We start from the raw sequence: 14,335 nt of genomic DNA, 5'->3' as shown, positions 1-14,335 counted from the left end.
CTGCTAACGATAAGACGAGGAGGTATCTGAGGCGGTCAACAGGATGAGTCGAATCATACATGGCTAAGAAAAAAACTGACGGATTGTGCTGACTGCACAGAATGTGGTTTGGGTATTGCAGCGATAGATCCTAAACCTCGTGTGAGGTGAAGTATTAACGCATATGAAAGAACGTACCATTACTCCGACGTCAGATTGACAGGCGCAGATAAGGCTGGATTGTGATGGCCACGGCTTCTGCCAAGGGGTATCAGCTGATATGCCTGATCAGTACGACAGAGGAAATTTTACGATTTGGTCCGAAGATTGGAGTCTGCTGGTGATAGTTGCGGAATGGAGAGTCGGAGAAGGCGATTTGCGGGAACGATCGCCATCAGCGGCACATGCTTGCAGTTTCCATATTCAACAGGTCGACCTCCGCTTCCTGTTGGCTGTAGATAGACAGATTCCCATACGGGGAGCCGACGCCCAAGGGCTGGTCTACATAGGGTTTTAACTGCCTTTGAGTCAGTCGCCGAGATCGAAGCGCGGTCAGATACGCATAAGGGTATATTGTCTCACACGTTCGGGTCGTATGTCATATTGCTAGCAGCAACTGTGATGCAGCACAGCCCTTTCTCCTCGAGTGTGCTAGGCACTCCCGGGTTTGAAAGGTTAAACAAATCTTGATGTCTGGCGGTTGAACCCCGTTCGGCTATGTTGTGAGGGAATCGTTACTCGAAGAACCAGGACCTGTGTGTCAAATATCAGTGAACGGAACAAGACGGGACACACATTGTTATGGAGGTAAGGTAGTACGCACCGGCGGCTGGTAGACGCTGTTTGGCGTCTGGCAAGGACCATGCGTATAGTTACCGCGGCGGCCGGAAGGAAACTCTGAGATACAGCCGATAGCCCGACTGGAAATTGAGGGGAAAAGGGCAACGCAATGCTCCTCAGGACAACTGTACATCCCGCCCCTTGGCGACAATCGCCGCGCATGGTGCGGCAGCACATCTGGCTCATCCGTGCGGGTCGGGGGTGTCTGTATCAGTCCATTGCCGCCTGTGAATCAACGTGATGACAGAAACTCCAGTCGCGATGGCGGGTCGATGAGGTTCGATTGTTCAATACGCTAATCTGAATATTCATGGTCTGCCAGCACGTGCAAAACGCACAGCAGAAGGGATAAGGCCAGGTGTCAAAACTTGGGACCGTATCTGGAACATTTGAGTTTGGACAAGACGGCGTCAGGCATACTTTCATCTGCAGATCTACCAGAAAACGTACTTTGAAGAATGCCATTCCGCGAACCAAGGTTCTTGCGCAGCAGTCAGAACTTTGCCAGTTTCCTCCTGTCGATAAGCGAGCAAATCTGCGTCCTCAGGTTCCGCGAGCGGCCCCATCGTCCACTCGTCTCGAGCCTGATCGCAATCCTGACTCCACAGACGAATGCTCGCTCTCCATTGAGCATCTTCCTCCGCGGTGTAGACCTCACCGTCCACCCTGGTGTCACCAGAACGCTTCCTCTTTATCCCTGAGACGATTGGCCGAAGTGGGCAAGGCAAGCGGGCAGTGTCATCATCCGACAGGGGAGGGCAATATTGCTTCCTGGGGCTGCGGAAATAACCATCAGGGAAAGGTGTGAGCTCGCCTGTTGTCCACAACCGCCTGCCGCGTACTCTCTCCAAATACATGGGGATCGTCCATGACGCATACCGGGAGACTATGCTGTATGTATGATTAATCTCCTTGTGGGGCAGCAGCTGTCGCAAGATACGCTGGTAGTGGAATGGTCGCTTGCTCAATTTCTGTCCCGCTCGAAATACCATCAGACGGAGATCGGCTTTCAATTTATGCCACCCGAGCGACCGATATGAGCAAGGGGCCGCCATGACGGCAGCCGTGATGGGGTTCCCCATGGTCGCGCATGAGTCTGGAGGGTGCTCATCCTCTGCGATGACGCAATACTTATACACCTGTGTCACCATAAGCGCGGCGATCGGCCAAAAGAGTATATTGATACATACAGTGCAATGTTGAAGCTTCTTCAAATGACCAGGATGGGGTATCATCAACAAACGGTTTGTTTCCCACAGCTCTCGGAGGTCGCGTCGAACTACGCACAGTATGTGAGGCGACAAACGACGGCTCAAAGGTGGAAATTGCGCACGGAATATGATATTCCCAGGTGCATGACAACGCAGGGTGTTGTAGTTGCCACGCATGCGGGTTATCAAGGTGTCGAACTTCCGATTCACGTTGTCAGTCACACAATCCATAATTACAGCCATACACTTACCAATCGCTGAGGCATGTCTAAAGGCCAGATATAGCACCCCTCTACATCAGCAGACACGCAGCCGGTGATCATGCACCTTGGATGAGGTCCGAAACGAACGGCGTCCTTGACGTTGGACGCGTTGCATCCAGTGACGGACGTGCGCATCCTCTTGGCAGGGACTTCACCAGTCTCTGTCTCCGGACACCGTTTCCGCTTCCGCGGGCGGGGGATGCTTTCGACTGGCGATTCTCGTTCAATGTGGGGGGAGATCGGCTCGACTGCATCTGGGTGGACAAGCGCGATAGTGGGTATATGCACAAGAACGTCCTTAGATAAAACATGCTCGTAGTGGAGCGGTCGCTTAATGAATTCACGACCCACTCGAATTGTCATTAAATGCAGATTGGCACTCAGCTCGTGCCACCCCAGCGAGCGACACGGGCTACAAGTCGTCGCGACTGGAGGCCTAATGGTATGATCCTTGGAGATGCGCGAGCTTGAAGGGTGCTCATCTTCTGCAACGACGTAGTACTTGTAGACCTACTTGATAGTGAGTGCAGCAACCACCTGAGGGGACGTACGATACATACAGGGCGGGTATCAGGGTGGTCTATATGATCGGGATGGGGTATCATCAGCAGGCGATTCATTTCCCACAGTATACGGAGGTCGCGTCGAACTGCATACGGATGGTAAGGCAAGGTAAAACAGGCCAGATGTGAGCAAGTACGCACGGAATAGGATGTTTGCGGGCGTGGTACAACAAAAGGCATTATAATTAGTAGGCATGCGGACCGCCGCGCAGTCGCCCTACACAGCTGCCTTGTCAGCTACGAGGCCGAAGTGGTACTTACCCTACTCACCAACGGTTGGGGCGTGGCGGGAGGCAGGATATAGCACGCCTCCACCTCGGCGGACACGAAGCCCGTGATCATGCATCTAGGGTGAGGTCCGAAAGGAATCCCGTCTTTGAGCTGCGATGCATCGCTCGGACTGTCAGATAATCGCCTTCTCTTAACACAAACTTCGTCGACCGTCGTGTCTGCACACCGTTTTCGCTTCGGGGGGCGAGCGATAGCGTCAAGTGGAACGTGTATGTCAATACCGGGGGCAACCGGGGGATCCGCGTCCGGTTCGACGACCCTGATCTTCGTGTAGTCGTGGATGGCCATATGCTCAAGACCGAAACAAGCGCGGTCCTCGGCCTTGGTTGCGTCGTTCGAGGTGCCAGACGTCCGCGCCCTCTTTGCGCGAACGTCATAGGTGCTTGTGTCCGCACTTCGCTTCCGTTTCAGTGGACGGGAGACGTATTCTGATGACGGGTGCAATGCGTCGGGCTCGACGTCCCCGACACTCGTGCAGTCGCTGATGGGTGTATGTCCAAGACCGAAGAACGCGCCGTCATCGACCCTGGTTGCATCGCTCCAAATATTAGGCAGCAGCGCTCTCTCTGTGCTAACTTCATCAGCCCTTGTGTCCGCCGACCGCCTCCGTTTCAGCGGACGCGTGATGTCTTCTGGTGGCGAGGAGTCCGCATCTGCTTCGACAATCCTGATGTCCGTGCCGTCGCCAGCGTGTGTATGCTTAGAATAGTCATCAAAAGAAACAGATGGTGCACGACTGACTCCAGAAGTGGGTGTAGCTGGTGGAGAGCTTTCGCGTGAAGAGGAGCTGCAAGTGTCGTCGGAAAGCGCGGGGGTACTCATATCGCGTGGGGGGTGCTCAGCAGCGAGCGTATGGGACGTGTCAGGAATAAGGATGTAAAGACCATTCATTTTTGTGTCGACTGTATCGCGAGTTCAGCGAGGTAGTAACGATGGTGTAGCGCGAACAGCGTGCGCCACCAGTGCCTTTAGCGGGTGCTTAGTCACCGCTACTCTCGGAGATTCCCGAGGCCAATCACGTCTTGACTGGTGTAGTCGATTGAATGTACAGTCAATGAATTCTCAGTGCGTTTGTACGCTTTCGTATATGTCCGTCTGCGCCTTGTGATACACAAACTCAGCACTCTGAATGTTTTCATGGAAGACGTCGCAAGCCCTCTGTGTGAGATCGTAGTTGGAGTCCGGGTCAGGTTGTTTTGACTTTGCAATCTGTTTCGTACTTCAGAGATGCTCACATTCTACTTCTGCTTAGATGTAACCCCTTGCTTCTCACAGAAAACGTATCCCTCAACACCTTGCACAGAATCCCTTGTGGACAGTACGTGTGAGGACATTCGTACCTGACCTCCCGTGCTCATCATCAGCATTCATCTGAATCTGTTCAATGAGGCTTGCGACTCAGGACACAGGTAGAATCATTTTACATCCTTGAGTATACGTAGGAAATGTTTGTAACCTCTGGCAGACACGGGCGGCGTGCCGTGTCAATTCCAGCTTCTTGTTGGATGTGTCAATGAGTGAATAATTGTAGCTTTGTCGTCAATGCCATACTATACTCTTCCCTATCACCCATTTTATGATTCTGCGGTGAGAACATGGGTTTTGGAGGCGGACAGACACAAACGTCTCACCTGGAAATGCTTCGCGCCAGTGAGGTCGTTCAACATGTCCTAGGTGAGTTTCGTTCCTTTTCGTCGAGTCTTCCGCAGACTGACTGTGCGATGCCGATTCAGCAAATGACAAGCGTGCCTCCTTATGCGACCTTTATCGTGTGTCTCTCCGGTCAGCCGGGCACGGTTCCCGCGCCTCAGATGGTGCATCTGATATCACAACTCCAGAACACACCTCGCACAGACCATATAGATTAGGTAATATGCCTGAGCTTTCCAGTCACCAACCCGCGTCGACGATTGGCCCAATATCCAGATTGGAATACAATGGCCTCTGTGGCCTGTGGTCACGCGCTTTGCAACATAATATGAACTCAGCAAAAGCCGCTCGAGCCACACACTCTCGCAGTCTCTTCCTTCACCTTCACCTTCACCCCTCACCTCATCTCCGAAAATCCCCTAGCCATGGTCGACAGCTTGGAATTGAGACGTTCTGATAGACTCAAAGACTTGGATCCAGGTACGGCTCCTCGTCGCTACCGTTGATCGCTTTGCCCTGACTGTGGCCCGGCCACAGTTTCTTACGACGAGTGCAGCGTCAGTGGCTCCCAGCCCGAGTCCGAACCCAAGCCTGCGTATGGAAAACGGAAAAGGGAAATATCAGACGACGGAAGCGATTATAGGCCGTCTAGGGAAGGCACGCCGGTCAATGACACTCCGAAGACTCCAAAACGGAGAGTGAGTCGCAAGTCCGGCATTACAAACGGTGCACGACAGCGAGCGGTCAAGGCGTCTCGGAACGGAGGTGCCTGTATTATATCAGGCTTAAAGGACAAGTCAGTGCAACAGTGCCATGTCTTGCCACGCGCCACAGACGCGCGTATCGTAAGTTGAAGTGGCTCCTATGCGGAGGTGGCGTCTCTGACGGTCTACATACGCGCATGCATAGCTCACCTCCCTGGAGTGGTGGTGGGGCATCAAAAAAGAAGGCCTCAACGTAGATTCTAGCCGCAATATGGCTTTCCGTGCGTCTTCGTTCTCGGAGGCATGTCGATACGCGAGGGCTTACTTGCATACAGTTCGTGGCGACCTCCATATATTGTGGGATCGTGGAGACATCCTTATTGCTCCGATGCCCGACGTGGTGGACGCATATGTGGAAAAATACAAGGATGGTGAAAGACACGACATTTTGGAGGTGGGTCGCTGCAAGCTATTCGTTTACGACTGATGCGAATCGTCGCCACGATGCGTATAGGTCATCGGCAAGAAAAAGATCCACTGGTACTGTGTGATCCCCCACCCTAGCCTCTCAGGTGGTGCACGCTCTAGGGCAAAGCGTGCAATCCGCCAAGGGTTCACCAACGGGTTCCACAAGCTCAACTTTGTGCCGTCCCACGCGCGGCCACACTTCATGATCGTGAATGCCGCCATGAAGATCATGGAGAACAAAGAGCTGTGGGTGAGGTGTCTGGAGGAATTCTACGAAAGAATTCACCTCAAAATCGACGCATCCCGCTTTGCGGAAAACCTCTTGACATTGAACGCGTTGTGGACTGCGCCACCACCGGGAGAGGCACAATTGAGGAGGAAACAGGCATATATGTCAGTGAACACACTTGATTCGTGGCAACGCAACCACTTATTTCGTTCGTAGGCTTCCTATGAATATTCCGACAGGCGTACAAAGGACGCCTGAACGGTCCAAGGGTACGTCGTTATGCATTGCCTTGTTATGTGCCACGGACTCACTTGAACATCTATGGGTCTTGTACATGACAAAGACCGCAAACCGGAGGCCCGCAACTCCAACGGTGAACCGTACGTTAACACCCTCAAGTCGCAAGTCGCCCAATTGGCTCCTACTGGACCACGGTGCTTGTTGACCCATCAAGACGACAAGTCGATTCAGGGATGTCACGTCATTCCGCGAGGAACCAACGGTAATTTGGTAAGCCACTGATAGTCCACGGTGGCATTCGCGCGACCCTGACTGGGGTGCGCCCGTGCATGTAGCGTAGGCGGCTGGCGGCATGGTGGGGGCTTGAAGATTTTGATATCGACACGCCTTTCAACCTTTTCTTGCGTGAGTGTATATATTCCAATCGCTCGACGTAGCCCTGACTCAGACACCACATAGTAAGGGCCGATCTCCACTCCTTGTGGGACAAAGGGCATATTATCTTCGTGCCTGAGCCTCAAATCGTCGCCGAGTATCCTATAAGATCAATTGTTCCCATCGATGTAGGCATGGTGAGTGAAGGGACAGGGTATAGACATTTTATCTTGTTCACGGTGCTATCCAGCCACTGGACGAACCATTTAGAGTGTGCGAAGGCCCTCTTTACAGATATTGCGCCATCGGCCATCGCGACCTTCCCCGCACAGAAGAAGATAGTGCTTTTCCGAGGGCACTCGACACCATAAGCTGGGTGTTTTCCCGCGTTCCTCCTGGATTCGTCATATACAATGTGGGTCTGGCGCTATCGAAGGGTAACGGACCAGGTAGCTTCGAAACAGCTCTAGACGCCTTCTACAAGGAGCACAACATCGAATATGAAGCAATCAACGTACTCACTGGTATCAAAGAAATCTACAACCAATTGTTAGAAGGCATGCCGCACCACGGCAGCATGGATTCCACCACCGAAGAAGCCGTCAGCATGGATTCCGATACCGAAGAAGCCTGTTGGACGGATTCCACTACCGAAGAAGTCTTCAGCATGGATCCCGCTGCCGAAGAACTCTTTGGGACGGATCTCGCTACCGAAGAAGCCTGCCGGACGGATTCCGCTACCGAAAAAGCCTTCAGCTGGGATCCCGCTACCGAAGCAGCCGTTTGGATGGATTCCGATACCGAAGAAGCCTGTTGGACGGATTCTACTACCGAAGAAGTCTTCAGCTGGGATCCCGCTGCCGAAGAAGCTTTTTGGCTGGACTAGCTGTCTCGATTGGTGCTTTGGCTATACTTCGTTAATACTCATATTATAACAGATGCGATTTTAGCTGGATTCAAGATATCTGCGTGTAATCAGTCAATACTGGGTGTAGGGTGATCATCAGGATTGATGTGGCCTTATGGCCAGTTCGGATACGAAAAATATGCATTGCTATGGCTGATCATCTATGCCCCATTATGTAGTATCCAATCGTATACTTCATGTCTAAGAGAGGTGACCTAATTACATCGCTGCTCGTCACAAGACATGAGAGAGCGGTTGCGTCGTGTAGAACACCCCGAGTCGTCGTAGTACATGTACGACGTCGGGGCGCGAGTGGTGAAATCCAATGAAAAGAATCAGTACGAGGTTACATTGCTCAGCTTGCGCAGGACCGTGACGTCGCATCTCGCCAGCAGTCTGATATAGGTGTGTTGGAACAAGGGTGCGAACGGCGTGGGGCGCGTTTGTCCACGGGCGTAGCGATGCCCGTAAGGGACAATCGCGTAGTGTACATGCATCAGCAAAAAGGTACGAAGCAAATAAGGTCCCGTGTGTTGGAACAACGGTGCGAACGGCGCGGGGCGCGTTTGTCCACAGGCGTAGCGATGCCCGTAAGGGACAATCGCGTGCGGTACGTACATCACGCGGGGTCGTTATATACTACGATAGGGGCCTCCGGCCCCCGGCTACTCGCGCGCCCAAGCTTTCGAGCTCATTCCTGACCACGCGGGTCGGCGTTTTTCAACACCGTGACCCATGCAAACCTGCACGTCACGGTTGGTGCATCATTAGCCCTTGCAAGACATCCCATGGTGTCACTAGAATGCTGGGGTATTGTTTGATATCGAGCTGCTGTCTAAATAATTTCAGGAACTACCAGTCTGGTGATACCTACAGAAGCACTCACAATAAGATGACGAGCCTGTTGTTCGGCATCCGAGGACTGGGAAGATCGGACCATTTGCGTGAGGTCCTCCCAAGATACTTGCTGTTGACTTTTGGGTACGTCGGGCAAGTGTCGCTGCCGGCCCGGGTCACGTGGTCATGCACCGGTGTGGGAATAGGACTTATGTAGGTGTTGTGCGCCGTAGGTAGCCCCATTGGTTTGTAACCTTATCCACCATTGATCCCTATCCATCGAGGACATTGTCTGCTGGCGGTCTTTCCGGCATCATTCTCACACTTGCGGCCCTTGGGATGATCATAACAGAATCGTCGATCCAGGCGAGCACATACATAGGCAGATCATTGAGGCATATGGCCCAGGAGCAAGACTCAAGATAGGGATTTATCGAGAAGTCGCAAATGATAGGAATACAAGGCGCAATGAACCACAATCGAAATGAGGTAAGAAAGAATACAAAAATTGATATTCTAATAAAACTGCGTATCCTTTGACTGTGCAGGGATCGTCACCACCATCGTCTTCCCCATCTTCCAGACCCAAAGCATCTTCGTCGTCCATCCAATCTCACTTCCTTCGTCTACATCTTCAGCACCATCATCAATGTATCCATAATCTGCTTCCTCACTAGGGACCTCCTGATACAGTGTCTCTACAATAGGTGCATTTAGAAGGTTTCTGAATTCACCAGTGTACGTCTAATCTCTATTTGGGCACAAAGCTGCTTCGTGTAGCGGTTGCAGGGTCTTGAGCACAGTATGCCATACCATGCAATGGGTCTAACAACATTGCAAATGCCACTCGCCTCCCTCACGCAACTTTGAATTTGTCATAGAGAATCTAGAGGCTGTACCACGACAGTTAAAGACAAATTGTGTCACACAAACATTCTCAACCAAGCCGAGATCATGACAGTAGGCCAGTCTCGATCAGTGTGCCAGTTAGTCAGCCGGTCCTTGCCTCGGATTTAGTGTTCCAGCTCTTCTGCAGCATATAAATAGTGCTACTATTCTACTCACAGTTCAACCACTTGTTCCCCATGCGGTGCGTGAAAATCATCACATATTACTGTCAACTGATGATCTGCTTCAGCAATCTCACAGAAAAGTAGTGAAGATGTAGGTGTTTAATGTGCGGACTTTCCTTATACAGTAGAGTCATGATCCGGACGACATCCTCAAAAGCCTGCTTCGAGGCCTCTTGGTGCATGAAAATCCTCTCGTCTTGGTGTACAACTCTCATGGTGCTCAATTTGACAAGGCTTCTGGCACAAATTCACAGTTCCCGCACAGCACTCGAGGTCACCTTATGTAGTACAAGGAGACTATTGGCTAGTGTGACAAGTATGTAGCAGAGTCTCTCATATCTTTGACATAAACTGATGCATGATTCCTGTAGTTTCTTGCTGTCAACTGCCTGCTTGGGTGAGTCGGAGGCAACTTCTATGCTGAACTGAGGATTCCAATCTCTCGCTTTTCAACATATTGTGCGCTAGGCAGTTCACCAACGTAGAGGTACATCATCACATTGTCATTGATGCAGCTCTGTAGTCAGCGGCCCCCCATTTTTTCGCACCTGTGCATTTCTCCTGCTATGTAATGTATTACACCCGATGAATAATATGGCACAATTGTATTTTGATTGGATCATCTGCAGATGACTGGTCTGTCACGGAAGCAAACCAATATCACAGTGGATTGATTAGTGTTTTGGTTGCAACCCATACAATCATTAATTGGTCTGGCAATGTATCACAACAGTCAGTATAATGTTATGGCATGCATGACATTGTGTAGGCTGCCAGCCTTGCCAGCCTTGCATGTTCTCAATAGTCATATGGGCCTAGCCACCTATTTTGGCTCTTACATCACCCCACTAATTTATCATCATAACAATACAAGACTGTAAAACAATAGTGGTCTCTCGTGAGCTGGCTGGACCTTACAAGGCCATACGAGTACATGCATGGCCATACATGTCGCATTCCTTTTTGCTGATGTACATTAGGGTGCGGTGAATCTGGAATCACTTCCTAATTTACTATAGATTAGCAATCAGCCTATTAGGGGGCCAGATAAACAGGTGTAATTAACAGCTAATAAACCCACCAGCATCTATGTGCTAATTAATGTTAATTAACAGCCTAAAGCAGCAAATTACGAAATTGACCATCAATTACCATGTATCCCAGTCCAGGTCTTCTGCATGAACTTCAACTGAGCTCGTGATGTTTGCTGACATTATGAGTTCCTGCTATTTCTTCTGGGAACTTGTACTACCAGCCAGAATGTCCTGCAGGAATCTAACAGTCAGATCAAAAGACTTGTCAGTGAGGAATACTCCCAGATTAACCCAGATTAACACCCATGTTTTCAACCCTAGGTAAATTACCGGTCCATCTACCGGTAATTAATCAGTAAATCAGGTCGCTGTTAATTAAGGTAACCAGATTCACCGCGCCCTAACATACATCACACGTGGTGTTTTATACTATGATAGGGGCCTCTGGCCCCCAGCTACTCGTGAGCCCAAGCTTGCGAGCTTGTTTTTGACCATGTGCTTCAACACTGTGGCATGCACAGGAGTGCAGCTTGCCATGGAATTCATAGCTACAGGAGCTTCTGCAAATACTCCGAAAGCCATGTTGAATGAAATGACACAGGTGATACCTGGACAACGGTCCGGGTTGAGATGACAGATGCTATATAGTATAAACCCTGTTTCCATCGGCCATCAATATTCCCCATATACCATTGCAAAGGAGATGTTCCCCATGATACATAGTGACTGATGTCAAATGTTTGGCTCACAATGAGACTCATAAATATTGGGTGACTGTATCCATGATTGTAAGCAAAGCGAGCATATCCATCAGAAAAAGATCTGAATGGTTACCTACATTTGTAAACCTCACCAGGCATATCTACAGTCATTGGTTTGGTGACAGCTTTACAATGTGATCTTACAAGCCAGCATCAAGACAACATGCGCACCGTTTGATACAACAGTCACACAAACACACAGACATATAGGGGGAATGCGCACCTGCCAATGAAGTTATAATCAGTGTAGACCATTTTTACAGCATGTACAGATACACACAACAAAGACATCAATCCGACACTGCCGCCTGTCACAAGTTGATACAGTGTCTAGCCATTTTTGAAAAAAAAACCTTTCTGTGGGCTCGAACCCATGACCTCTGTACTATATGCTTGAACGGACATGTCGTTATCTACTGTACAATTAGATTAGATGAGTAGCAGTGCATGGCACAGCCCGGGCACTGCTGACTCACTGGCCCCCAGGGCTGCATCAGCAATACTGCACACAGACCAATGTGCACAGCCTGCCCTAAATCCCCCATGTATATAAGCCAGCCTCTGCTGCCCTAGGGACCTCAGTTTCAACCTCTTGTCCCTAAGTCAGTAAGCCTTTCCTTTGTATCCTTTCTTTACTTCACTAACTAATACATTATCTTGTCCCTAGCCTTAGGTTTGAGCATCACTCACCATCACTTCAGTGAGATTCAGTCAAATGCCCCCAGCCTTTGTGTTTGTTTGTTCCCTGTTGCTTGACCTCAAGTGGCGACATTAGATTGAAACTCCCCTTGCTGCCAGCATTCACATGCAAAACCCTCTCACTCTTTCACTTCCTACAGGTTGGGTGGTGCACACCCTTACTATACCTTACTATACGTAGATAGCCTATGTACATCACCACCACTTAGGGTACAAACTCTTCAGTACCTGCACTTTAGTGGGCAGTACTTGTCCTCACGGATGTGTGGCTTACAGTTCACCACACAAGTGTTGATAGGATTGCTTGATTCAGAATGATCACTCTATATCTCTGCAGCAGGAATAGCTACCTATGCGGATGTTGCTGCGTTGGAACACCCTACATATGAGCTTTGAAACGCAGCCACAGTCATGTGATTTGCCTATGTACTTCCCATGCAGTGAAAGGATCTTTGAGGTCATGTCTTATCAATGCTTTTGTGGCGGCCACTCTGAACAACAGAATTCATTGCTAGTAATTCTTTCCAGATGTCTAGCATGTATCTCCCAGCTGGACAGTGATCTATAGTACCCAATCTATCATTGAGAGGCATAAACAAGTGTGGGAACCCTGCCAAAAGTAGCATACAACCTGCCTTTTTAGGTGAATATGACAGTCTGCTATTTCATGTTATTGAGGCACATACCTAGGACAGCTTTCAAGAAGGGTTGTATGGCTATGCCTACTTGAAGGTCAGTGACATACTGAGTGTTTGTACTAATCACAGACTGTAATTTGCTTTGTATTTGTCCACAACTGGTCTGAACACACTGTAGTATACCTAATGCATGATTGTATAAAGTTATATAACATTGTAAGCTCTTTTGGCCACTCTACTACTAATACAATACCTGGCAACACTAGTATCATCTAGGGTAACTGCCTGGTGCAAAGCCTCTAGAGTGTTTGTGAGGGTAGAGCTTGCTTGTAGTATGTTATATATACTCCTATGAGTGGATTAGATAATTACAAGTACCAGCCTGACATAGGTATGTGCCTCAATAACATGAAATAGCAGACTGTCATATTCACCTAAAAAGGCAGGTTGTATGCTACTTTTGGCAGGGTTCCCACACTTGTTTATGCCTCTCAATGATAGATTGGGTACTATAGATCACTGTCCAGCTGGGAGATACATGCTAGACATCTGGAAAGAATTACTAGCAATGAATTCTGTTGTTCAGAGTGGCCGCCACAAAAGCATTGATAAGACATGACCTCAAAGATCCTTTCACTGCATGGGAAGTACATAGGCAAATCACATGACTGTGGCTGCGTTTCAAAGCTCATATGTAGTGTCACGAGTTGGTACGGCGTCTAGCCATTTTTTAATTTTTTCCTTTTCGCGGGCTCGAACCCGCGACCTCTGTACTACATGCCTGATATGGACGCGTCGCTACCTACTGTACGATTAGATTAGATGGGCGGCAGTGCGCGGCACAGCTCGGGCTCCGCTGACACAGCCTCTCTGACTCACCGGCCCCCGGGGCCGCGTCAGCATGCTGCGCACGGACCAGCTGTGCACGGACCAGTGCGCACAGCCTCCCCTAAACTTCCCCTGTATATAAGCCGGCCTCTGCTGCCCTAGGGACCTCAGTTTCGACCTCTTGTCCCTAGGTCAGTAAGCCTTCAGTTGTATTCCTTTTTCCTTACCTAACTAATATATTATCTTGTCCCTAGCCTTAGGTTTGAGCATAAGCTCACCATCGCTTCGGTAAGACCCAGTCGAACACCCCCAGCATCCTTTGTCTGTGTTTCCCCAGTTGCTTGACCCTAAGTCGCGACATGTAGGGTGTTCCAACGCAGAAACATCCGCATAGGTAGCTATTCCTGCTGCAGAGATATAGAGTGATCATTCTGAATCAAGCAATCCTATCAACACTTGTGTGATGAACTGTAGGTTCCTGCTGCATACTAGCCAAAAGCAGTATTGGGCCCTACGTGAACTGCGAATCTCAGTGTCATCTTGGGTGCCGTAGGTGTAAGCTAGATTAGCACGGCCTTTCGTAGTACGCGCACCTCCCCGTCCTCCCCCCATCCAACGTGGCTGCCTGTCAAAGCCTCGTTCATGCATTCGACTCTCAGGACCTTGTCGACGTCTACATCCCAGACAGTCCTGACACCCTCATCCTCACCTGCGAGCAGCAGCCGTGCCCAAATCGGACACCTCG

At 50.0% G+C, this 14,335-nt stretch overlaps 2 protein-coding genes across 2 annotated transcripts; one reads left to right on the top strand and one right to left on the bottom strand.

Moving 5' to 3' along the window:
* Nucleotides 1-654: 654 nt before the first annotated feature.
* On the bottom strand, nt 655-4,038 carry POSPLADRAFT_1140087 (hypothetical protein; the record flags this gene model as incomplete). Its single annotated transcript, XM_024485126.1, has 7 exons — nt 655-732; nt 803-1,044; nt 1,158-1,186; nt 1,270-1,958; nt 2,010-2,130; nt 2,358-2,803; nt 3,127-4,038. The coding sequence occupies 7 exons, from the start codon at nt 4,036-4,038 to the stop codon at nt 655-657; spliced, it is 2,517 nt and encodes an 838-aa protein (XP_024340421.1).
* A 1,184-nt stretch (nt 4,039-5,222) lies between these two features.
* Nucleotides 5,223-7,699, top strand: POSPLADRAFT_1139029 (hypothetical protein; the record flags this gene model as incomplete). Its single annotated transcript, XM_024484983.1, has 9 exons — nt 5,223-5,277; nt 5,335-5,642; nt 5,707-5,955; nt 6,016-6,362; nt 6,415-6,467; nt 6,542-6,708; nt 6,774-6,843; nt 6,898-7,010; nt 7,064-7,699. The coding sequence occupies 9 exons, from the start codon at nt 5,223-5,225 to the stop codon at nt 7,697-7,699; spliced, it is 1,998 nt and encodes a 665-aa protein (XP_024340420.1).
* Nucleotides 7,700-14,335: the final 6,636 nt, after the last annotated feature.

The sequence above is a fragment of the Postia placenta genome (genome assembly GCF_002117355.1).
Source record: "Postia placenta MAD-698-R-SB12 unplaced genomic scaffold POSPLAscaffold_5, whole genome shotgun sequence".
Classification (NCBI taxonomy): Eukaryota; Fungi; Basidiomycota; class Agaricomycetes; order Polyporales; family Adustoporiaceae; genus Rhodonia; species Rhodonia placenta.
Note: the sequence above shows the minus strand (reverse complement) of the source record. Positions and strands in the feature narration are given on the sequence as shown.